The sequence below is a fragment of the Pygoscelis adeliae genome, unplaced genomic scaffold, assembly GCF_000699105.1.
Source record: "Pygoscelis adeliae isolate BGI_AS28 unplaced genomic scaffold, ASM69910v1 Scaffold402, whole genome shotgun sequence".
NCBI lineage: Eukaryota > Metazoa > Chordata > Aves > Sphenisciformes > Spheniscidae > Pygoscelis > Pygoscelis adeliae.
This window is the reverse complement of record NW_008824411.1, coordinates 3601788-3628972: the sequence shown is the minus strand read 5'-3', so window position 1 is coordinate 3628972 and position 27185 is coordinate 3601788. Positions and strand designations below refer to the sequence as shown.

At 36.2% G+C, this 27185-nt stretch overlaps 1 protein-coding gene across 1 annotated transcript in view; it reads left to right on the top strand.

Annotated features, from left to right (window-relative positions):
• CDC73 (cell division cycle 73) overlaps positions 1-27185 on the top strand; it is a 117551-nt gene that overhangs the window by 78478 nt on the left and 11888 nt on the right. Inside the window, exons 13-15 of the mRNA XM_009320676.1 lie at positions 19349-19406; positions 22473-22508; positions 22865-22952. Coding sequence (XP_009318951.1) covers positions 19349-19406; positions 22473-22508; positions 22865-22952 — 182 coding nt within the window. The remainder of the gene's footprint in view (positions 1-19348; positions 19407-22472; positions 22509-22864; positions 22953-27185) is intronic.

The following is a 27185-nucleotide window of genomic DNA, read 5'->3' as shown; positions in this document are numbered from 1 at the left end:
CACAAGTGTCAGTATTGCCTGCCTTATTTTTGCTAGCAGATTTTCACCATTGCTTAGTTAGTTGTGAAACCCAGCTTAGGCTTGCTGCATTTTTTAATAAATGGTCAAGATTTTGCACTCTGTTCTAATCACACCCAAGCCATAAACTTAGTGATTTAATTAATCTTTGAATGTCTTTAAATTTAAAACAGAAATGCAGCAATACAGATCAATCTGAAATGGTGATAGAACTAGAAAAGGCTTCCAGTTATTCTGAAACATGCATATTTTTGTTTGCTAAGGAGTAGTTGATAATTGTTATATCATTCAATAAGGAATATAAGCACATCCTCTAACTTTGCAAAGTTGTGAGGGAGAGAAAAGACCGAGTGATCTTTTCAAGTCAGGAGGGTGCTTCTTACTCCATCTGCCTTAGGAAACATTTCAAGGGGATGTTTCATAATTCTAAAGCTTGTATTTTTTTATTAAGTAAACTGACGTTCTAGGTATCCAACTGGAATTCAATCCATTCTCCTATCACAGCTTCCTGTGAGGAACACAGGTTTGGAGTGCTTCAAGATTCATTTGAAAAGCCAAAATACAAAACGGTTTCGGTCTACTTTATTTCTGTTCTGGTTGTGTGTGTTATGCAAATTTTGCATATTGGACTGTTGAGAAGAAACATGTCCAGACATGTTTCTTTCCTCAGTAATGTGTTGTTTGCTTTATCACATCTTCTTTCTTTTCTGTATTCCAATTTTTCATGTCTTCCCCCAGGCTTCGCATCCAATTATTGCTGATCTCAAGTGCTAAATGCAGTTTTTTTTTCCCAGGGGATGGACAACATAATTTCATTTGTATTGTGCAGTATTTTTGGTTGCGTGGTTCTCCCCTGATGAACTGACAATCCAGTGCCAGCAGTAATATTTTCTACCTGTCACAAGTGTTCCTTTTGCATTCTGAGAAGAGCAGGGACTTTATGAAGCTTTGAATCAGCACAGCAGGGGAGAGAAGGCCAACCGGCAGTAGTACGAAACGTTTGCAGGCAGTTTAAAGAACAACTATGGAAAATAGACTTCTGTTTTTCCCCTTACCTTATGACTTACCCCTAACACCCACCCTCACACCCCCAGCATGAGAATTTGAAATGAAAACTTCAATTCTTACAGAAAGTGAGACTTTGGGGAAGAACTGATACTACATATCAAATCTCTTAAAGCGGGAAGATGGCATCCTATGGGAGTTAATAGGCCCCCAGCTCTTTTGCCTAAGGAGAAAAATGCGTTGTTCCAGCTGTTACCACCTGTGCAGCCCTTTCTCTCTGCCTGATTCCTTCCTGCAACAGGCACAGAAAGACCCTTTTCCCTTAGACTATCTTGAGGCATCCGGCACTTCTCTCCCAATGGCCCATCAGGTTCATCACCAGGATGCAGACCTCCTGCCCAGCACTTTTCTTTGGACTGCTGGATAAGCTACATAGATTTTTTTTTTTAAATTTTTTTTGTGAGACCGATTAAGAGATTAGCAGCTCCAACTGTGCATCTGCTCGCTAAATTTTTTTCCCTTTTTATATGGTTTGTACGGGAATATGGAGGCATTTTGTCAGCCTCAAAAATTCCTGGTTTTGAAGTTGAAACTGGTGACACAGATGTTTAGTTAATGGTAAATAATGTGAAATTGAAGAGCTGGAATTTCAGAGCTGTCAGAATTTCATGTGTCTTGGGGTTGAGACTTGTATTGACTCTTTCCATTGTCACATTTCTTCAGTAGCTGTAGCACATTAATTCCTGCAGCTCCATCCTGTAGGTATCCTCGTTTACAGCAGAAATAACAAAGCTTTAGCAAGTGTCTTAAGTGCCTGAAGCCTTTTCTTCAAGCACAGATGCTTAAACTAGGAAAAACAACAAAATCTGTTGAAAAATCCTTTCTCCAGTGATCCAAGAGGTTCTATCCCTGTAATAAATTTTAAACAGTATTTGTTCATATCCAACAGAAAACCTGGATCATAAAATGGAGAGTAAGTCCCCTTTTAAGAGCAATTCCCTGCCGCCCTTTCTTTGACGTGTTGGGAGAACTAAAATTATTCCGAACACCTTGCATACCACCTAGTTTGACAGAACTAATTCAGCTTGGCCAGCCAGTTTCATGTATTTGTTTTTTCCTAATGTTGTTCCATGTTAATGAGTCCCTCAACTTGAAGTAGTTTCCAGTCAGTGTATATTAATGAAAAGCTGATTTTAATATGTGCTGAGTTTTATCATGTAGTGTGCTTAACTGATTTCTGGTTATTTTAAAGTTAATTCTGTTTGGTGGCAAAAATCCTTTGGAAGTAAATGTTCATTTGTATATGCTTCTGATGAACAAAGAAATCAAGTTACCATACAAAATGACTTTGCATACCCTAAGATGCCAGTTTGTCCTGCAGACTTTCTCTTTCCACTTTTGAAATTCTCATTAAACTTAAATGATAGCATCCCTTTAGTGACTTCCAAGGAAGAGGAAACTATGCTGTGTAAATCATGCTTTTTGTCTGAATAACTGCGTTCATAATTCCTTCTGTAATCAGTGTAAGATTCTAGATTAATTTTGTGAGCCTGAGGATTTTTTTTCACATAAATTGCTAATGTAGAGTCAGAGTCACCAGGACTCCTAGTCCTCAAATGCATGATTTAGAGGAAATCCTTAGAGCTCGGTTTGTATTATGTTAATTGACAGAGAATATTGGTTCAGAACTAGAAAATTTTTATTCTTTTCTGCTACCCCAAACTACGTTTCAAATTTAAATTCCAGGTTTTTTAGTTTCTGTAATTTAGTGGCTTCTAACAGAAGAAGAAATCAGAGACAGCTCTCTTGCATCTTGTCCATCTCAAAACATAATTTTAAGAATCATTAATGCATACTGTAGGGAGGCATGTGTTTAGCAGAAAAAAATACTGGATATATTTAATGTAATAATGCTGAATTAATAAAATTTGGCCTAAAATTAAATATTATATTTTTCTGTAATATAGAGATATATATTCTTGTAACTCTTAAGCAGCATCTGCAACACTTTCTAGCACTGATCCGTTTTACTAATGTAGAGTAAATTTATAGGGAGCATCTGTCACCTAAAAAAACCCAAACAACCCAACCTCTTAAAAACACACAAAAAACTGTCATCCTCTTAAAACTGCCATAAATCTCATGATCTTGGATGATGGGTTGCACATTGCAGATTCTTTTAAGTCTTCTCCTCTCAAGGATTTGCATAACTAAGCATTCAGACGTATACAAATGCTTTTTCTGTAATTTTTGGTTAATGCACATTTGTGCTTTATTTATGTGCAAGTATTATGATTTACATTGCAGAAGAAAAGAAATAACTTTTCAGAGACCAAACCTGACCTTTCTTTTTTCCTTTTCTCTCCCCTCCCCCACCTTTGGATCACCATTTTACTGTTTTCCTTGGAGTTACTTATTTTGCCAAATATAAAAAGCCCTGTAATTCTATTAATGTCAGTAAGAAGCGTAATAGTGAAAAAAAGTCAACAGTCTTTTTCTACTTCTATTGCATTTCTAGGTAAGCAAGCAAAGCAATAAAATAGAATAAAAATTCCTTCTTAATTTAATGAGGCCTGGATACAATACAAAAAGGGAATCCCTTTTTTTTTTTTTTTTGAGAATCTAGGTCACCTCATATGGAGAAGATTTCTTTGCTGTGAAAAAAAATCTTTCATTTTTTGCTATTTTTTTTCTTTTTCTGTTTTCCTTTCTCCCTCTTTTTTTTTTTTTTTTTTAACAGTTGACTCTTACACAGCACTGTCTGGAACTATGCACCAGTATGTCTACTTTTATGCTGGGTTTGTCTAATGACAAGAGGGGTTTTTTTTGTTATGTGTAATTAACTTTCACTTATCTGAGGTGCGCTGGGGAAGGGAGTGGGCAAGGAGATATGTCAGTAATGTGGGAAATGCTGGATGCAGCGGGGAACGTCAGAGCAGGTTTCTTGAATCTCTGTACTTGTCTCACTAGCAGGTTGGTTGGGACCAATGCCAGATTAAAATTGGATCTGTGTATTCACATGATAATGCACAGAATCTAATAAGCCTTGTGGAATGTCGACCATTAGGGAATAGATGCATCAGCCTACTCTGAATGGTCTGGTGGAGTCGGTTCAGGTCCCCTGTGGCTGGAGCTAATAAGCTCTGATGACTCTGTGTAGAATTGCTTCCTTGTTCTTGAAACAGTGCTGCGGCATACATGAGATGCTTGCAAGATTTATAAATAGTAGCTCCATGCTGTGTGGCGGTGCTGTTTCTGAAGCCTTGCTGGCCTGGGAAGTAAACTAGCTGTGTTTCTGTGAAGCTGCCCTGAGCTAATGAAATCGCTAAATCTAAGGCACCTCTGTCATCTTGAATGGAAAATGTGCTACCTGGAATATCTGATCCCAGTTGATTGAGATCTGATGGCAATAATAAGTTTGGGGTTTTTTAGAACGTCTTTCATACTGGTAGTGCCTTGTCATTATTTTTATCTAATTTTCAGATGTTTTTCTTCAAACTAGGCACTAGTCAGTGACAAAAATGTCTGTTTGAGAAGATGAGAGTTTTTGCTCTTCCTTCAAAATAGGCATATATTCATTTACACAAGAATATGACAGTGTAGAAGCTGAGAAATAAGGAAGAAATATGTAGTCTGGCATAAGCTCTGGAATAGTTGGGTTTTCATACTTTTTCAAAATGTCTTTTTAGAAGAACAGGAATAAATAGAAATGTGTGAGGTTTTGTACTTATTACCAGCCTTTTGAGCTACACGTAAAATTACTATGCTGCCCTTTCTCAAAAGGTGACGCTGCTATTTTATTTTGGTACTTTTCTCATAAAAGTAGAGCACCACCAGATTAAGACAAGGAAGTTATTGGATGAGTCTCTATGAAATTGAATCTGTTTGTGACTGTTGAAGCCCTCCTAAGCACGTACAGAAAGTTCCAGGGTGTCATAACAGAGGATTCTTGTTACACTTTGGGTTTTTTTTTCTGATTGAGATCTTGGCACTGAAAGCCTAACTCTCTTCCAAAACATTGTCTGCTCTTAGTGGCTTATTCATTTTTATTTCCTGCCACCTAAGTGCTCAGTTTTCCAGTGAGGGGATCTTGCTTTGCAACAGATTGCTGTAGGAAAAAAAAATCTTGTTTATTTTTTATCACTGACAGTAGACTTTTCAAAGGCAAAACAACTATTTGAAGTAACAGGACAGATGTGAGGGCTGAAGGGGAGCTGAAGAGGTCTTGCTGCTTAAGGCAGATTTCCTTCGGATAAACTGTGAAATCCACAGGATCATATTATGGATGACTGATATTTGCTAACATGTGAGTAGCAGAAGTAATAGTTGCAGTGAACCTCACCTGTGTCTGTGCTGACTGGCATAGTCTGTCATCTTAGACATTTATTCACAGTGGGAAATTCTTAAAGATGAATTTGTATGTGTATGTATGTGTGTATACGTACACGCGGGGGGGTGTATAGAGAGAGTGAGAGGGGCAGCCATTTGAAAACTTTTAAAACCTGTTTTAAAATACGCTTTTGAGTCTGCTCATTTAGTCGGGGTTATTTTTTCTGCAGTCATGGATGAAGACTGTATGAAAGTCATAGCATAATAGGAAGATCCTAAAATTTGTAGAGTTTTTGTACAGCCCTTATCCTGTCTTCATCTTTGAATAGAATGACCCCAGACTGTATGAATGAGACCTTGTCAGTTGACCTTCATTTAAGAGGACAGCATTTCTGCGCTAGCAAAAATACAGCTGTGCCCTAGCCATTTCAAAGAACAGTCGTATTATAAACCAGATCTCATAATGCATAGATAGACTATCTCCAAGCTTCTATCTAGTGTATGGATTGTGTATAGAATGAAAAAATAAAAGTTGAATGCTGTCGTCTTCTTAGTGCTTTGAAAAGGGCTTAATTTAATCTTCTCTACTAAAGAGAGAAGAATAATGGGGAATTTAGATATAATGCCAAAGGAAGCTGAAAGTAGAGGCAGAAGGCCAAATGGAAAAATTCCTCTTGTATGATGAAGCCAGAATCCTTCCTGTATTTTAACTTAATGCATGATTTATTGCCATAACAGTTTTTGATATAGGCATATAACATTATTGGCTTTTATATTCTATAGTAGGGTGGTATGAATGATACGTTTATTCGGGATACAAATACCAATAGCAGTTTGCACAATCTATTTGGTATGTAATGTTGTAGCAATAATACACAAATTCTGTTGCATGCATGCTAGTGCAAAAATTTTTGAAGGCAATTCTTTCAACCTAAATATTTGCCAAGAAGCACACAAGTAGAAAGCATTGTCGCTGTGATGAAAATATGGTATCTAGTCTTCTATTGTTTGTCTTTGACATACGAATCTATGATGGGTGACTAAAATAGTTTTGTGTCCCAGGTGACTGTTATATGATGATTAAGATTGTGGTTCTGTTGCTTGATTCACATATGTGATTGCTTTTTGAAGTAGAACAGCCCTATCAAAAGGCTGTATAACTTCTGTCAAAGAGCCAGACTTTTAGAACACACTTAAATGAAGACAACTGAAAGTTGAACAGTACATTGTCTGTTCACTCTTTGGGTACAAAACAGAAGGTTTTAATTTGTTGTAGTGTTGGGGGATTATTAGGTTTTTTTAATCTTAGAATCTGTTGGCTAAGTATAAAGGCTTAGAATCTGTTGGCTAAGTATAAAGGCTTAATCTAGGAAATGAAGAATTTTGGGTTCAGGCGGGTTCCTGGCTCTTTCTGCTGACATGTACAGATGTACAGTAGTGTGATTTAGTGCTGCGTAGTAGTGATCCCTGCAAAATATTTTAACTTTTTAGTCTGTTTACATCTGTACCTAGGGAGGGAAATTTTCGGGGGGGGGGGGGGGGGGGGGGGATAAAAACATGTTTTGATCTAATTTGAGTGCTCCTTCATAATTGTAAATAAAATAGTATTTTAATTGTAACAGAATTCTGGGATGAGAGTTCTACAATGAAAAGTACGTAGTGCAGTGGATCTCACTGGGAAAGCTGGGGGGAGAGAGAATTGGAGAACAGGACCATAAATGTCATATAACAGTACCAAAAACATTGCATTTTTATTCTGTGTGTTTAATGATGACGGTGTGTGTGAAACTTTTACATAATGTAGTCCAAGGAAAAGATCTAGGTAGTCTAGAAGACAGTTTGTCAGAGCTCCTGTGACTGGTGTAAGTGGGTTGCTATTATTGTAAATTTTGGAAATGTTCAGACTTCAGAATATCGTACTGAGAAAAATATGTTAATGATTTTTACTAGTGGTGGGAGCAGCCATTTGAGGATACTGAAGAGCACAAGTTTTTTTTCCATGATGTTTTACTGTGTTAAATATATAAAGCATGCTAAGCTAGAGGCTATGTAATTCCTGAAGTTTAACATTAAGATTGAGGTACTAGTAATACACTGCTTATGAACTTCATAGGTTTGGTTCTTGAAGTTTGTATGTATGTTCTTTGAATCCAAAATTGCCCCTATGCCCCGAGTGAAAACGTGGGAAAATGTTTCCAAGGATCTGTTTATTTTGTTGAAATCTGAATGTAAACATTTTGATCCAGTAATAGATGTGTTTTCTTTGAAGTTAAACCTACTGAAATCTTTTTTGTTTTACTTGATACAAGTGTGTGAAATCACCAGGCAGAAAGAAACATTGCAATCAAATGTCAGCTCCAGTCATAATAGTTTTCAAAATAGTGCTTTTTCATATGGCACCATATAGCAAGCCTGTACATTGAAAATGTAAGGTATTCTGTGTCTGTTCAAAATAGTTGGTTTCTCTCGGATTTAGTACTTCTAGTGAAATAAAAGTTTATTCACAAGGTGACCAATAACTTTGTGTTTGGGGGCAGATTGTTATGTGAGATTTTCCAGCTTCTTGTGATTAAAAACTGAGTGTAGATCAGTTCCTCTGAACATATTATCAACCTGTTGACAAAGACCATTATATTGTCGCGTATGAGGAAAGGAGATGAGGAACAGAATCTCGGCTAGCAGTAGTGCGAGTACGTGCCTTCCCATCCCCCCAGCTAGCGGTGCTTTTATTGCAGAAACCTTTATCTGAATTTTTTGTTGCTGTTCCCATGCGTTTTAACCTTGAATAATGCTGTGTTTTTGTATAATGTTTGGCAAACATTTCACTGAGGCTTTTCTGATTCCAAAAATTAGAAATGTAAGGCTTGCACTAGGTATTTGAGAAAGGGGGAAATGACTGAATTTGCATTCTTGCCATGGAGAGGTGATACCTTTTGCTGCCATAATGATCAAGGGTGTTTAGCCACAGTGTTAAAAAGCAAACAAAAAAGTCTGTTCACCCATTGGCCTCCCACCACCATCCACCAAAAAACTCTGCTTGCATCCTGCCTGATTTAATTCACTTCCCTTCGTCATGGTACACAACATATTTTCTTCCCTTTAGTCTGTTTTTAAATGAGTTAAAGCAACAAGATCTGTAGAGTAAGAGCAAGACAAAATCTGGGGTTTTTTTGTGAATATGGTGTTTCTTTGGTTAATTTTCATCCTTGGATACAATTTTTTTTTTTTAATTATGACAATAGAAAACAAACCTGTCCACTTATGCAGCTGGAGCCGGACAAATGTTTAGAGATAGTATTCTAGTTATCTTGTAAGCAGATTAAAATGTCCAGTCTTCCCAGTTTGGGGGAAGTGTGTGGATAACTGCAGCATATACAAGTCCAGAAATCATAAGACTTTCATGCTGGACTAAACTCAGAAATTTCATGCTGTAAATTACTGTTCTGTTTCTAACTTGCTTGTCTGCTGTTGTACAGATATCTCCTGTGTCTCAATATTTTGTCAATATTTTTATCGCCAGCACCCAAGCCAGTGAATCTACTCTGTCTCAATGGACAGTTTGTTGATAAAAGAGCATTAATAGATGTTATGCTGGAGGCTTGTCATCACTCAAGCCCTCTTATCTCTTGGCTTGTTATTACCATTTATTATAGCTGCAGCTAAAGCTTTTGATCCTGAAAAAGCTCATGCTGGTTTTGAACTCAGCAGTTACTTTTCTAGGCAACACAAACAACGAAGAGTTTATCACTCCACTGTTCAACTTTGTGCATTGGCTCCTCAAGGAATACAGGATTCAGGATTTCAGGATTTTCTCCTGATATTTAAGTCTTCCAAGGTGATTACCTGGAAAATTGCGTTCATCTCTGGCCACGACCACCCATGATAATTATGTTTTCTTGTAACATAATGTAATATATAAACATAGTGCTGGGATTGCTAAAGCTGGTGAGGTACAGAAGAAGAATATTAAAACTTTTTTTCAGTGAATAGAAAGGAGAAGATCACATCAGGATGAAGTACAACTGGGAAAAAGTGGTGCTGGATTATTTGTTGAACAAGCAATCACAAAAAAAATCTAAGGTCTTTAATAGCTTTCTGTGTGTTAGAATTCTAATATTACAGCATCCCCTGTTCTTCAGGGGTTTTGGTATAACCAAGGGGAGTCTGGAAAGAGCTTCATCAGTTTCTGTTGCATTGAGATGTTGAACAGCATCACATAAAGATAATTGCTTCGGTCTTGGTTCAGTTTGGGTTTTTTTGCAAAAATTTTCACGCAGAAGTTAAGGATCCATCTGTATTCTTTTAGGCACCTGCAGAGCTTTTGAAAATATTCTTCTCGCACAAAGCATTTCATGAGTCATTCCAGAAGTTGCAAAGGAACCTTTCTGAGGTCTTTTAAGCCTTTTCCTCTGCAAATTTACTGCTCACTGAATGCAGGTGTAAGTGGGATCTTCCGGTTGCTCTGTACCGAGCAACATTTTCTTTAATCTACATATGACTGTTGCTTTGAATACCATTTCCAAAGCAGGATCTGAATACAAAAATAACAGTGCTTTACTATGTATGGTTAGAGTTTGCATGTCAGCAGTGCTCTTATGCAAATGAATTGTTTGAGCCCCATATTCTGTGATGTTTCTGGTGAAAAAACACTTCATGTGAGTGACTAATACTTGCGGTTACAGGTAGTATTGGAACTAGAGATTCATGAATGGGTGAAGTTGAAAGTTGGAGACTGAAACATTAGCAAATTGTAGTAAATTCACAATTATGCAAATTCCAGTTCTATTGAATCAATGTGGCACGTTCTGATTATAGTATACAGAAAACCAGTAGTGTATAAACCTTTGCACCTGACTTTTGAGAAAGAAGAAACAATCCTTTTGTTCTCAAACTGTTTGTCAAAAATCTTGCCGATTGCCAAGTAATATGCATGAGGCTGGCTCAGATAATTAACCCAAAGGGAAAGAATTCTAAGCAAAAATAATGTTTTAGTGAATACCTACTTTTGTCTTTTCGCATATTTCAAGGGAATGAGTCATTTAAATAAACATAGGTAGGTATATTATAGGCAGGCCTTTATTTTTTAGAAAAACAAAAAACAAAACCTCTTGAGTTCTCAGGATTAAGAGTTGTTTTTTGATGAAAACAGTTCATCCCCAGGAAAGTGGAAGTGCCTACATGTTTATTCTGACTTTGTCACCAACATTCCTCTTCAGCTCAGAACTGCTATTTCAATAGCAACAGTTTGACATTACATGACTGATTTAAATTCAAGATGAAGATCTTAATTTTACTGATATTTTGTGCAAGGATAAAGGTGGGAGGAGCTCTAGCACACTTCATTGAAGACTGTTCAGGAATGTTTTGAAAGCTTAGCTTTGGACGTAATGCTTAAGTTTTAGGGCATCTCAGTAATTGTTGCTTTCATTAACTCTTTCCAAAAGCATCTCTAATAATTTTTATTAATATTATTTTAGCATACTTGTATGGTTTTGTCCCTAGTTGATCACTAGTCACTACAGTATTCATTTAGATTCAGTTGTGATTTGTGTTGCTCTAGAACAGTTTTCTTTGCAGAACCAGAATTTTGCCTAAGCTATCTATAAGCAGTCCAATTAATTCAGTCTTATTTTTCCATGTTTAAACCGAACTTCTTTTGACCTGGTTGTAATAAACAAGAAATTGTAGTGAGTATTTTTCATGTCTTTCAATGACACTGATCTCCAGGCCTAACCTGCTACTGAAAAAAACCATCAGTCCTGTTCTTTGTTTTATACTGTCAATGTTTCAGAATCTTGTCTGTTTTGATTCTATAATGGATTAATAAAGGACCAGAGTTGTAAACAAAGTTTAATTTGAATGCTGTGGAACAACAAGTCTTAGTATTTCTAAATTTCAGTTAAGTCCCTTGATGACAAAAGCATAGTTTTATTTCTGCCACCCTCCCTTGCTTCTCCTTTCTCCCTCTCCTCTGTCATTGTAATGCAGTTCTCATTCAGAAGAGACTGTCTACATCTGATTTCCTTACACTTGTGAAATTTGTTGTATGTACTAGCTTTAACAGTATTTTGAAAACTATAATGAAATTTGCCTTATCTTTGTAAGAAGATGGGCATCAAGTTTTCTTTCTTGCAACTGGATTTCAGGATTGTCAATCTTCCATTGGTATTTTTCTTCAAACTATGCTTGATAAGACATGATCTTCAGTATGAGTAGTTTTGTATTTTGAAACAAATATGATTTATATAATTTTTACTAACCCCTTTTGTCACATCAGTTTTTTAGTTGTCGAAGTAGGAAATAGTAAAGCTATGGTGTTATTTTCCTTAGGCAGTTGGTATCAGAAGCCTTTGATAAATAATGGTAAACTTTTCCCCCTTTTAAATTAATTTTATAAAAATATCTTTAATTCTGCTTAAACTCCCACTCTCTTTCCTAGACTATAAGGAAGCTGAAACAATGTAAACAGTAGAAATGACCTTTTATTAATATTGCAAGCAATGGAAGTTAAAATGACTGTGATATTAGCAACATTTGCACAATAGTTAAGATCCTGTTATCAAATACTATTTTTTTACAGCATAGTTTAAAATTAGGAAGGCAGTTAAAAGCTTGCAATTTTTTATTTAAATACCTGTCTTAGGGGACTGCATATGCAGATTTGTGTGCATAGAAGTATGCAAATAAGCTATACCACTTCGTGTGTAAATAAAATGAGGATGTGGAACACTAGTTAAACTTAAAATATTATTAAAATGTTCTTGATATGAACAGAAGTCAGAGAATTATTAGGAAGACTGCAGAGGCAGAGCAACTCAGTTGGATTGTTTTGCTTGGTTCTTTGGAAGATTGCCCCCCAAGGCTTTTAAGGGCTTCAAATTTTTAGAACAAAGCCCTTTCATTTCAGAATCCAAGCTATTTATATGAAATAGATAGATGTTTCTATCTAGCTTGAAGTAGTGCATCTGGACCAGATGTCAGATACCTGTTCTTGAAGTCATCCCATTGTTTTGGCTGTTTGTCATACATTGATGTATACAAGATTTAATTTCTAGAAAAATAATGTTTTTCATCTATGCAGTTGTTTTAGATTTTGCCATAGTTTTCGACTGGCTTTACTAGAACTTTCAAAGGTTCAATACTTTAAATCACTCAGGCAATGATAGTATAGTTGCTGGTAATTAAAATGTGTTCTTACAGTCCCTTCTGCCCTAAATTTAATAGATAAATTGAAGTCTGTTCTTAAAGATAATTTTACAAGCTTACCATCCACATGTATTTATTTTCTTTCTCATTTGAGATCCGAGTGTTTCGGTTTTACTACGTTCATCTTTATGAACAGAACAGTCTTTGATTGAATTGTCTTCCATCATGGATGGTGAAGCTGAAAGCTGCTTTATGTTTTATATGCAAGCAGTTGCTAATACTTCTTGCAGAATCAAATGTTACTTTTTACTTGTACAACTTCTGTGCAGGAGCATGCAAGTTACCTAATAAATTTTAGATTTTTGGGCAAAGATCTTGTACTAATTTAAATGTTATAAAGGAACAAGACAGAAATTAAATTTGCTAAATTAAAAAAGCCACAAGATGGCATCAAATTGTCAATTCTATCCGTTCCTTCTAACATTTTTTAAAGGTCAAAATACTACAGACTGTATGGATCTCTACATAGAAACCAGTTGGGATAGTGAATGTGCAATGAAATAGTTAGTTTGAGGTTTTTCCTTCCATTATTTGTACCTTGCGAAGCCACAATAAGAAACTTTTAATAGCTTTTTTGTGCTTCAAGAGAGTCAACTAATTTGGGTATCTGTGAAACGTGCCTCCATGAAAATATTCTACCAATATAACAAGTTTTATTGCTTAAAACATGAGGGTTCATTTCCTAAAACGTAGCATGAGTTATGTTCAGGCAGTTTCTGATTCCAACTGAGAAATGAGTGAAAGTAACTTATCTGTGGATGTTAATGCTCATTTAGACTTAAGAAAAGTACTAGGTATCTAAAATATAGAAAAAACAAAACAACACCTGCTGTTGGGTAACTAAATACAACTATAGATTGACAATTGCTTACTTTGTTAGATAATTTTTGATGTTTGTGTAGATGGAATATCTCAGATTTGCAAGAAAGAGATCTTTTAAAAGTTGTTGAACTTTTTACATTAAAATGGATTGAGGATCTAATATACGGGAGGACAGACAAATGTGATAAGAATCTGTCCAAAACAATTTGCATCGTCATAATATATTGCAACTTGCTTGTATAATGTAGAAGCAGGGAAGGGAAAATGAATGCATATGTGCAAGGAAAGATGTGAAGTAAGCTGTATACAAAACATACAAGTTTAGGGGACTTGAAGCAATAGACCTAAAGCTTCACAAAACTTATCAGAGCACATAGCAGTGTCTGAATTTTTAAGACAAACATAGAAATTGTATGAAGGAATGAGGAAAGAAAAGAACACACTAAAAGCTTAACTACCAGGGCGTACAATAATAGAAGTCAGTTGTCCTTTAGGGTGTGGGTTTTTTTTCCTTGTTTGACTAAGCGTGTCACGGATGGAGTGAGACTACACTTCACTCGTAAGAGAGAAGCAACAATACTTTATTGATAGAAAACAGTGAGTTAAAATGTGAATTAACAAAGTTCAATGGTAAATGCGACAGTGAACAAGATTCGATGGGAAGGTACACTTTGATTATTATTTGCATAGAGGACAGGGTCAGACATTACTGTCAAGGAGACCCTCCCGTTGAGTCATGAGGTTCAGAAAGGACTCCCTTGCTTTCTAAACTTAGAGAGGAGTTTAAGTGTGGCTGGATCCAATCCTAGCCCCAGTCTTGGTCGACGGTTTGTGTCTAAAGGATTATATATGCACAATCAATCCTTTATATCACTTAGCTAAGATTTCAAAGTTTAGCATGCTTTTAGTCACTTACCGAGGATCTGTTGCTGCAAGGAATCTCTCAGCCTTGAGGAGTAACCTTGAGAGGCGTCCCTACTCAAGGGGAGATCCTGGCGTGCAGCCCGCTGCCGTGCAGGAGAGCTCAAAGGGCTCTTGGGCTGCTCACTATTTACAGGGGTAAGATGATTGACTCATAGTCATATTTACATACTGATAACTGTGGTTAGGTGGGCATATTTCTTACAATAACCAAGGGCTCTTGTGTTGTTATCTGGCTCCCAAATCCACTTCGTTAATGGACGAAGCTATCACCATCAGCATCCATTAATGACTGTCCCTGGCAGTTATTGCTTGAGCAGGGTTACAGGAGATAAAGGTCAGGTTGGGCGGGGGAGCACACTGTCACAAAGTGGGAAGCTGGATTTTTTTTTTTTACATATACTAACCTGTTTTCTATTCATGCATTAGTTTGTGAACCCAATATTTTAGGTTTTTAGGTAGGACAATGCTAAATAGCAGAAGGCATACACTAAAATAAAAACAGTTATTGAGCAGACATTTTGTAAATGTCTAATATGATAGGAAACATTACTACTGAAATGGAATGAATTCCACTGAAAAGTATATACAGTTGTGTATCTGTAAATGAGGCAGTGAAATCCAGGAAAGTGTGAAGCGTTTGGTATTTGTTTTCCTGATTTCATTCTATGTCAGGTTGTTGCTTCTGAATGGTTAAATACTCATATATTTAATGTAAATCATAAGTAAATTATATATAACCTTCTATGGTAAATTATCACAAACCAAGTAATATGTTTTTGATTAAAATACGATGTTAAGTGGTCGTCCTAAAGAAGATTTGTATTTTTCAAATTACATGGTTTTGTTACTATATTAGTTTCAACTTATGAATATTCATAATATACTCCTTAACAGTCTCAAATGGCTCATGCATAAGAATTGGGTATGTCATCTTCGAGCAAAACTGTTAAATGTTCAGAAACTTTGAGGAAATGAATGTTCTTTAGATAGCTAAACAGTGATTTCTGCTGCTTCTGATGCAGCAGGGTACAGCTGTGTTACCGTAAATCGGCAGATGAAGAACTCTCTAAGACTCAATTTTGGAGTTTTAGAAAGCAGGCGTTCTTTATTGCGGTGTCCGGTGCAAGGTGGAATTTCCACAAATCAAGCACACCTATGGCTAGATCACTGTTACATTTATACACAAAAATTATAAGGTAATAACACGCCCAGTTACAGTGATTGGTTAGTGATTTACGTATAATTATAATATCAGTTATGTCATTCTCTTCTGTTACTACGCTTGTGCGGGGGAAGGGTCTTCACCTGGGCAAGGGTCATCTTGACCTGTGGGTGTGTTTTTTAGTATTATAATGAGGGCAGTTCACTTCAGGTTACCTTAAAAGTAAGTTTCATTGCCAAGTTAGCTAGATATTAATCTACCTTGTCAAGTTGTCAAATAACTCATCCCATATACAATAATGCCTAAGTGGTCTGGTTGCAATCTAGAAAATTAAGACTAAGGCTAACATGGTCCAGTGAATAACACAGCAACCCCTACATAACGCTAACATAAAAACTAGTAACACAGCAACCCCTACATAACGCTGACATAAAGACTAGTAACACAGTAACCCCTACATAACACTAACATAAAGATTGATCAAAATGTTCTTATAGTCGCTTATTCACTATTAAACACAAAATATAGAAAGACTCCATAAAAACTTGTGATACTCTTCAACAGCTGCACAAACAAAAGCTCCCCTAACTGGATTTTGAATTTGCAGTGTGCTAGTTACTTAAGAGTAACTTTTACATTAAAAACTTCACATCAGAAGATTTGAAATATCTTGCTGTGTGCTCACTGAGAAATAAGCTACTGTCTTTACAAGGAGTTAGAGCATGCAAACGAGGAGTTGCCTCCGAGTAGCTAACAGGCCATAAATTACCAGCAGCACTTACCTGGTGTGGTTGAATGAACCAACAATGACGTTTACTCTGCAACTTAATTTTCGTTTCCTCTGGGAGAAATCCTAGCATGTAGTTCTCTGTGGTTATACCTGCCTTGTAAACAGAGCTTGTGTCATAAATTAATGGGTTGCCATAGGAAAAACTTACACCTCTATCTGAATGCTTTTGAAAAGCATTAATTTTGTATAGAAACTCAGCGTCTTTTGTTTTCAGGATAGTGTGAAATGTTAGCAAAATTATTCTGCTAATGACTTCCTTATTGAAAGCAGTTTTTCTTCTCCACTTAGTATATCTTGTCAACCATCACTGCTCTGTACTTTTGTTTCTTCCTCATCTTAATAGTATACTTTTCTCCTTACAAACCGTTTAAGAAATGTGGGGTTGAAATATTGATCAGAGCTTCTTTTGCTACAGTGTCTGCAGTTTTTACATAATAGGAGGTGGTGATTAAGTCACTGATAATCATAAAGAGAGAAGAGATGTAAATCAGTTACAAAGGAGGGTTGTTATGCCTTCAGTAGGTGACAACTGAGCTTCTGTGCTAAGATGCCAGAATATCAGGAGTTGTGAGCTGCGGTTCATCCATGAAATCATCAGTCTAAGGCAGTGATTTAGCTGTGACCGCCATCATCTATTGATATTTGCAGAAATTGTTCCTACAAATAGAAAGGTCATAGGCATGGAAGTGATAGCTGTCTTTTGTATCTCCTCATTTAAATGAATTTATTTCCTACTATTAATCAGATAGTCATGTGATTATTATTTTTGTTAATGTGGTTTTTTTGTTGTTGTTTTGGGCTTGGGTTTTTTTGTTTGTTTGCTGCGGTTGCAATGTTCTCAAAGCCTGCCTTTTTGTTTTAGGCTTCTGCACTAAGTTTCCCACTAATCACTTTAGAGAAGACAATTCCAAGGAAAGTATGAAAAACTCACAAACAGATCATTTGCCAGTTATGTTGTTAGGCTTGATTCTATGTGTATTCTGGTGCCTTATGGGCATTTTGGTGAAGAGAGAAATCACAAGTACAAGTCATATGGAAACCAAAGTAAAGCTTTGATTATAATTTGGTTATAATTCTTTCCAAGACTGCAGAAAAACGCCAGAATCTCTGAAGCAGCTCCTGGTTCCCTCCCTTTGCTGCAGCTGCCGTAGGTCCTGCAGGGTCTGTTCATGATAGATGAGGCACTGAGTAAGTGGAAGGGGAGGCTGAAAAGTTGCATTACTGATTCTGTAGGGGACAAAAGAGGAATGGATGTGTGGGACTGCAGACAGTAATAGTTAAGCATCCAAGGAAACGGAATTGGATTTAGAAACTTGAAACTTAGCATTGCTGGAAGTGACGTTTCTTTAGCTTGATGGGGTTTTTTTTCTTCCCATTTCATAAAGTGCTTTGAATTTAAGGAAATGTTATGGGAGAATTCTTGGTATTTCTTCAACATGTGTAATTAGTGCACCACAGGAACAGTCTTTTCACACAGAAAATGACATTTTTCTGTAGAAACAGATGCAAAATGTTTTATTTCCACTTTCTTGGCGAAAAGAAAGGTGGTGATGTTTCAAATAACTGCTGTTTCTCCGTCGCAAGGCCCCTCTCAAAGGTAGTCAGCCTTTCCTGCTGCTCTTTCTTTAGTGTGGTATTTTGATTTTTATCATTTGCCGAGTAATTATTATGAAAGGACATTGGCAAAAATACCTCTTCTCAGATACTAAAAAAGTAAGTCTTAAAATAACAGTTACTGACTCAAGTGCCCTACATAGATGTTGGTATTTTAATAAGCAGAAAAGAGTACAGCAAAACTTGAGTTTAATCCTTTTCTTGCTGTGGGGGGTTAAATCCTTATACTGAAGATTAATAGGAGGTTGCTGACTGTAAAAGTTACAAAAGCTGTGCACTATACCAAATGGCAGCTCCATCCTATTGTAACTAATCATGGCTGGCTTTGACTAAAGCTCAGGGAAGAGATATTTTGAGTAAATTTGTGTTTTCTAAGAGCTTGTTCAGTGATCTTCTCTTCTATTTGTACTTCACAGTTCTTGAGATAAAAACAGAGTATTAACTTTCATGGTGGAAACTTAAAAGCAGTTTCTTTAAGTGTTATTTAAATTATGGAACTTGAGGTTGCTTGCGTGTAGTCCCCTGCTCATTAGCTTTTTTTATTTTGAATTACAGAACATATTGTTATTTATGCGTGGACATACAAATGTGATAATGCCATATTGGAGTCCTTTCCAACAGGTTTTCCCAGGGTGGGATCTCTGACCTTTCTGAGTGTCTCACAGTTGAAGGATATGCTTCACATAGCGTTTAAGTAACTTTCAGATAAAATTCATGGTTTCATGTTAAAAGGTTTTCTGTCAGCCTTGCAAATTGAAGTGGCTGGAATATGTAGCATTTTTTTACAGTGTTAGTAATATTGTTAGTAATATATTTTTTGGTCAGTGAGGTTTCACAGAAGTAACTGGGAACAGAATTTGTTCTTGCAGGAATTTAATGTTGCTTTGGAACCAGACCTCACTGTTCTCTTACTTGGTGTGTTGAGTCTGCAGAGTTAACAAGAATAAAGAGTAGTGCAGGTCTTTTGTTTGTTACATTAAGGTAATTGGATAAGGCATGAGCAGAACTAATTATCATGAGTGTGCTATTTCTGAGCACTAAAACTCTTCAAGTCAGGAATGCATTGCAATTTCTTGGTCCTAGTTTTCCATCCAGAGCATAAGAAGGTCTTGTTTTGAAATTTCTATAGCCAATTGCTTACATTTACATTACTAATGCTTGGTGAAGTGATCATAGGTAAAATGAAACAATACTATAAATAGGAAAGGCTTCTTTGAATATAGAAAAGAAGTTTCTGATTGGCATTTGATGGTTAAAATGTAAACCTGTAAAAGCTTATGAGGTTATCTGTCCTTCCCAGGTCTAAAACAGAATCTGTAAAGAGTTTTGAATATTTTCACTATTTTCTTTCTTCTCTTTAATGGATGTGTATTGCCCTCATTTTCATGATACCCTCTGTAGCTCTGTGTTCATTTAAAAACCCCATGTACCCAACAAGAAGGCGAGCTGTTAATGTTACCTCTTCTGTCTTTTAAAAGGAAGGTGCTTCTGCTCGAAAAACGCAAACTCCAGCAGCACAGCCTGTACCACGACCAGGTAAGGTGGCCTACTATCATTTGTGCTTCTGTTACAAATAAGTTTGAGTTTCAAAGAAGTATTATTTAAAACTTTAGTTACATGAAGAATGAAGTGGGGATCACTTATTTGTGGCCTTTAACTGCATATGTATTGGAAATAACACATAACTTTTTGGTTAATGTCGCACCATGGGGCTTGGGTTCATTCTCTTCAGTGTGTTGCCCAGTTAGTCCATTGAAAGGATGTGCCAGTGAAATTAAAAAGTGACGAATTTCTTGGTTGTCAGCTTGGTACTTCACAAATGCCAGCTCAAATATATAATAGGAGCTGGTTAATACTCCAAGGAGAAACAACCTAAATAGAAAAGCTAATCTCAAAAAGAGATATATTATTACTTCTGTTATTAATATATCAGAAATAAGTCTTTCTCCGAATGTGGTATTACGTCTTCACACTTCTTACCATGTAAGGTATTTGTAATGGGGCCAGAATCCTCAACTTGCTTTTTAATTCCCAGTTAGTAGACTTTAGCTACCAAGTCCATTTTGTATGTCAGATTGAATCTCAAATTGAGATTCAAAGATAGAATGATATAAGTACATTGTTTGGGTTTAATGAGAAACCCTTAGAAAGAGTTTTTAAGAGAGTGTAAGCGTACAGACAGTATATGAGAGGATCAGTGTTTCCAAACAGCTATGTGCATATCTGCACCTAGTTTACATACTATGAGAATTTCTGGTTTGGTGGAAGAACTCTCGAGTGAAAGGTGTTTATTTAAGAACAAGATGATGGTGGTTGCTGTTGTTATGAAGGTATTGGAAAGGCAATGTTTTGGGTTTTTTTTGGAAACAAAGCTACCTTTTAAAATGAATATACTTTTTCTAGAATTACTGTATACTTACTTGTTGAGACTACTAAATGCTTTCAATGCGTGCCTTGCCTAATTCCTTGAGATTTATTAGTAGAATTTAATGCTAAGACTTAATATTGTAAAAATGATTTTTCCTCAAAAATCTATTCTAATACTGAATATTCTCAGCATACCTAAATGCCGTTGTGCACATATTCTTCTCTTTGGTTATTTTGGTACTAGAAAGGTCATGCTGGCTGTCATACTTATCTCACTAGCCCAGTTAAGCATAATAATGCAAATGGAGTTGACAGACAGCAGTATGAAAAGGGTAGAAGTGGCAAGAGCAGAAATCTGACTGAGTTGTCACAGGTCCCTACTGCTAGCTGTGACTTCATGGGCCTTAACTGGCAGAAGTGTATTTTTTATATAACGTTATCCAGGTTATACTGATATTGCTCTCCTCTAGGGCCAATCTAATCCATTATCTTGCCTCTATATTGTAAGTTGAAGAGAGAATAAAGAAGAGAGGTATAGTCTGAAGAAAGTATTAAAAAAAAAAATATTTATTTTTCTGCCTGTTTTAGGATATTTTAGGATTTGGAACTTTTAAAAAAATCAGTTCTGTTCTTAGCAGTCAAAGTATTTAAAACGTGCAATTTCCAGGAGGATGCTGCTTTGCACATAAGAAGTGTTAGTTGAATTGGGCAAAACAGTTGTACAATACTGATTTGAAAAAAATATGAGTTATGCTTTTAATTTAAGATTTTTTTTCTGCACCTTTCCGCAGAACCTGCTTTTCTACTAACCTGTCTTGGTACAGCTATCAAATTTCTTACAGATGCTTTTTCCCCCCCCTCCCCCCCCCTTTTTTTTTTTTTTTTTAGGTCAGTTGATGCTGCCCATATATTTCAGGAACTTTTTTAGGTTAAGGAGATACCTAGATGTAAAAATAAATAAATAAATAAATAAAAATCATTGAGTGGGTGAAGTTCATGTAGTTCAATATAGTGTCGCCAATTATATTTGTGCATTTGACAGTGTCAGGAAAAGATAATTAAGGATATGGTCTCAATATTTCAACAATGGCAACTATGTGTTGTGAATATTTATACTGTTCTAGGCAGTTTCTGAAACAGTTGGTTGTAAATAAACATGAGCAAGTTGGTACTATGAAATTGGAAGTCAATTAATGAAATTTGTCATGCATAGTAGCAGTTGAGACTTGAGTTAGTCTGCATCAATCTTTCTACTACTCACCATTTTCTGATTTTTTGTGAATTAGGATAAACATGTATAATGATAATTATCAAGCACAACAGTTCGTTCTTCAAGTTAGGACTCATGAAAACTGAACTATAAAATGTTTATTTGGAGGAAGCCAGGTTTTTCAATAATAGCACCAAACTGAAGAAACATATATGTTTTTCCATCTTTGGACTGATGTATCTCCCATATTGAGGAGGTCATAACTTGGAAGACTGAAGTGGAAACATTTTGGGGGTGTGTGTGTGCGAATTCTTCGGTTTCTATCTGGCCGGTATTGTTTGTTTGTGCGGGGGTTTTTTTTGGTGGTTTGGGGGTTTTTTTGTTGGTTTCTTGTTTTGGGTTTTTTTGTTGTGGTTTTTTTGCTTGACTGCTACCATATCTGTCAAGTTTCATTGTTTCTGGTACCCAAAGAGCTCATGTAAGTCAAACTGCAATCCGAAATTAACTTGAGTAAGCCTGAAATTCAGATTTTGATTGTTGAAAGTTCTGAACTATTTGTGTTAAGGATAGCTAAATCTTACAGGTATCAAGTACAATAATAACTACTAATGAAAAGGTGAGGGTCTGTAAAGATTAGTTTGTTGTGAAACAGTCTTCCTGTTGGTTCAGGACTATTGAACTTAAGATCTACAAGCAGCTTTTTTCAAGATTGCTGGCAATTTTTGTCAATGCTATAGTGCCCCAACCTTTTGAGGAGGATGTAGAGGGATGACTCGTTTCAGTAAAATTAGGAGAGATTGACTCAACTGTCCTAACATCCCTTTCAGACGCTCAAAAGCTGTTTGTCTTCTGAATACTGAGACCCAAATTATAAATCCGTTCTTCAACTTTGTGTATTGCATCTGTGAAAATGATCTAATGGTTATAATGTGACTCTTCTCTGTTCAGTCCTGCAACTTGTTGCCTTACAATGACATTTGTATTTATCTATTAGTCATTTTGCCATATTTTCTGTTTTTTCTCAGTTTCTCAAGCAAGACCACCTCCAAACCAGAAAAAAGGTGAGTCAACTTGTAGTTACATGAGCCTTTTCACTCTACCTTTTGCTGGAACCACAAGCAACAATATAAACAAGCAGTGGACTGCAGACAGCATTCTGTTTTGCTAAATATGGGTCCTACCATATTTAGAGACTCCTGATACAGCGCTATGCTTTTTTTTGGTGAATGAAAACCTTCAGTTTAGGAAAGATTTACTACAATTTTCCTTGAATACTTTCCCGTTATTCTGATCTGTTAAGCAAGAGTTTTGTTTTTATGTACAGTTCCTTTAATAAAAAAAAAGGGGGGGGGGGAACCCCAACCAAAACCACAACGAAAGAAAAAACCAGGCAAATGTAACTTTATTATCTCTACAGGATCTCGAACTCCCATAATCATTATTCCAGCGGCTACAACCTCTTTAATAACAATGCTTAATGCAAAGGACCTTCTGCAAGATCTGAAGTAAGTAGCTGATTAGAACATAAGGTGTAAAAAACTGTTTTCAGATATAAAGGTATACTAGTACCAAACTAGTAATTAAGCAAGAGGGAGTATTTACTGTCTCGTGACAAGCTAGTTTTAAAGACCAGAGTATAAAAGAAATTAATGCCTCTTGAAAAAGCAAAAACTTATTTTCCGAGTTTTTTTCCAGTTGTGACCTGTGGGCCAAATGGGCAGATTGAGAAGGAAGTCTTACAGTACCATTTCTAATGTCTATAGTGGTTTTCTTTTATGTAACATATATGCACACATGCGCAACCGATCAACGAGCCCTTACAATGGAAGAAGGCTTAGAGAAGATGAGCAAGGGCAATGTGCTTATGGAGCTCAGAAAAGATTTCAGGAAATGACCATGGCTATTGTAAAGGAGAAGGGGACTGGAGGGTGCCCTTTGTTTTAGATAAACGGCTGTATCAGCTGAGCAGATCAGCTGGTTGTGTAAATAAAGTTGTTTTTTAAAGTTTACATACAACAAAAATAAGAAGCATTGTCATTAAGTATTGATGCAAATTCATTCAGGGAAATATTAATGAGTTGCTAAAATTTGTTTACGGCATCACACATCTGATTCTAAGATTTAATTCATTATGGCTGAATGCAATCAATACTGCAAATTACTTTCTGGTAAGGTAAAATTCACTATTATGGTTAATTAAAAAAAACAAAACCAACAACAAAAAACCCAAACCCCACATCTTTCTGCTTGTCCAACAGATTATGGTATTTAGAGTTGCCTATCTGTTAATACCAGTTAATTCTTCTGAAACGGGTAGTAATTTTCAGAGGGAAAACCATTGCGGACAATCTATAGTAGTGTAATGTTCAAAAAATGGAGAGCTCTTCTTTCTTCCACCTTCAGCACTTTGCGTGTCCTTTATTAGACTACACGCTGCTTTTCTTCAAAAATAGGCTGCCCTTATTGTGGTGCTACAGATGTTACTGGAGTTACCCTAGAATTTTTTAAAACTGTGCTGTGAGATACCAGGTGCCTTCTGATCTCCAGCTTTAGTTCTTAGATTACTGCCACATATCATCAAAGATCCAGTAAGCATACTGGACTCTTGGTGCCTCTTCTGAAATATTTAATTGGAGAGAAGGCTGGCTTTTAACATTGTAGTTTAATGTGCAAGCAGTTACTGGATTGATATAATTGTGTTGACAGAGGATGTTGCTTGTTTATATGGGTTTTTATGTTTAAGAAAAAATTTCACAAGTACAAGCCCTGGATTTTACATCTATATAATTTGTGACTTTCTGATATGGAAATAGCTATAATGGAATAAAGCACCTATAAGTCATGTCTAAGTATATCTGTGCTAGGAGGCTTGCACTGTTTTCAGCTCCACTGGGGTAGAGCTACAGTTAACTTCACAAGACATGCCCCAAGAGGAGGCTGATCGTTAGAGTGCAAAGAACATGATCCAGTGAAAAATGAAATTAAGTTTAAGGGGTCAAAGGAGGACGTAGTTAACAGGTATGAAAGACAAAGTGAAGCAGCAAGGTACGTTAATGAATCAGAAGTGCAATAGCAGAATTCAGAAGAGCAAAATATTAATTTAGCCATGACAGTTCTAGCACTCTTCTAGAAAATATGCCACCTGGCCTGTATTTTTTGGCATTCAAATTTATTGAAGTAGTTTGTTTAGGAATGGCTGCAGGGTTTGTTTTTACTGTTCAGGTATGCAGAGTGTAGAACTAGCCTTGATGTAGAGCGTAATTGATAGATATGTGATGGTTTTCCAAGGAAAGAAGACTTACCTAATTTCTGCCTGTAAACCACCACCGCCTTTAACTCATTCCCTGCTTTCAGCTAAATTTGGCAGAAGAGCAGAGATTTGGAAGACACATGTCATTGCCGCAAGTTTTGGAATAAAGAAATATTGTCCAGGTAGAAAAGACACACCCAAATTAATATTCCCTCCTTTACCCCTGCTGAGGAAGATGCAGATAGATTTGAATTTCTTGACTTTCTAGAGGTAATTGACCTACTTGTATTAGCCATCAGAGGAGATCAATGATATAACACAAGGAGAAGTGATTTTTGGAGCTGGAAGAGTAAGAGCTATTGCAGGGGAGACTGCTAAGAAATGTAGGAGAACCATGGGAGAATGAGGCCCCCCGGATTGTTAGGGTACGGAAGCTGTGATACACGTGTGACATGGGCTGTTTACAGGGCAACTTTTTCTTCCATGCCTGATACCTGAGGCAGCACAGTTCTGTGGAGTGTGTGATAATAAAGAATGAGTATTTGGATTTCATATATAAAACCAACTTTGGGGATTCCTGCCATTTAAACATTTCTTAAAACAAAATAAGGAACAAAGGAGAAATTATTAGAGATCAAACCAGTTAAAAACTAAAACTTACAGTCATAGCTGGGAATCCCTGTCTTTTAGGATTGTTTTTGTCTAGGATGCTGGATTTTCTTCATAAGTAACTAGACTGCAATGCATTGTAGTTTTGGATATGAGAAAAAGTAATTGCACTGTCATTGGCAGATATTTTAGATTGTTTGTTGTAAAATAAACAGGAGAGTCTTCATCCAGTACTATGGTAGGCATTAAATTCAATTGTCAAGGACTGGAAGAAACTTACTAATTACAGCAACGTTTTTAGTAACCCTTTTCATAACTCTGTAGTATGTTGGTTTTTTTTTTCCTTGCCAAATTTGGCTGACATTTGTACGATGCTTAGCATGTTTAATTAATCACTAATGTTATGCTCTCTTTTGAAGTAGACAATATGGAAAGTAGGAAAGATATGAGTAGAATGAAATATATATAACGATAAACAGGAAGCATGTTATTCATTTAAGACTTCCTTTTTTAAGGTATCTGATTTGTCTGTTGGATATATTTGTTGCAACTTAGATTTTTGTAGGGGGACATTTCTATATATAAATTGTAATATATACAATTCACATGCTGTATAATACGCAAATATTCTTGATAACCTTTTTTGAAAGGTTATTTTTCTAACGAGTGGAGTACAAGATAAAAATGAAGACTTTCTAAAATATTAAAAAGATAATTTCATTTAAAATCAGAACTGCAATACTTTATGGTCTATTGTGAAGCTTCTTAAAAATATTTCATATAATACACTGTATTCTTACTCACTATCTGAATGCAACATGGCGTATTGTAATTATTCTGTAAAATCTGGCTTTCCAGACTAAGTAGTTGAGAATATCTGAAGTTAGGCTTTTCAGAGGCAATGCTTCTGCTTTACATGGAACAAAAGCGAGGCAGGAGTTATACCAGGCAGATGTAAATGATTAGATGATGATTATGTATTTTTATTATGATGATGCTTTTACTCATGATATGTTTCACCATATGTGGCCAGACAACTCACTGAGGTTTATCCAGCTTTGATTTGAGCAAACTATCTGAAAGATTTAGGGATGATGTATTACAAAAAAAGCTTTGTTCTCTTGAAAAAATAGGTGTATGAAGCTTTTGATACTGTAATCTAAGAAAAATATTGAGGGGGTTGTAAAAATAAGTCTCCATCTCCGGTTCTAAACACAATCAAATGTATATTACAATGGTCTCGGCTACTGTCCAGCATTGGAGTTGCCTTATTCTCTGTTCGTGCATTTTTCAGTATGCCTGAGTTGGGGGCCAGAAAGTGCTGACCTGACCTCAATGAAAGTGTTTTAAAGTTAATACTAGCAACTGATGTGAGTTTAGAGCCTAGGCATGAGCAGCTCTGGCAGTTCAGTGGCTAGTATCTTACCAATTACCTCCCATAATTTGATTTTGTTCAGTTGCTTGCCTGTTACCTTAGGAAAGGGACCGGCTGTCTTTGTAAAGTGAGAGTGCGCATCAGTTTTTATGTGAATAATGGCCTCAAGTTGCACCAGGGGAGGTTTAGATTGGACGTAAGGAAAAATTTCTTTACTGAAAGAGTGGTTAAACATTGGAACAGGCTGCCCAGGGAAGTGGTTGAGTCACCATCCCTGGAGGTATTTAAAAGACGTGTAGATGAGGTGCTTAGGGACATGGTTTAGTGGGCATGGTGGTGTTGGGCTGACAGTTGGACTCAATGATCTTAGATGTCTTTCCCAACCTTAATGATTCTATGATTCTAATGATTTTGGCAATTAACAGCAAGAGAATTGAGTACTATTAATTTCCTAGTAGGGGTATAAAAATGGATTCTAAGTAGATACGGGATTTTTTTTTTTTT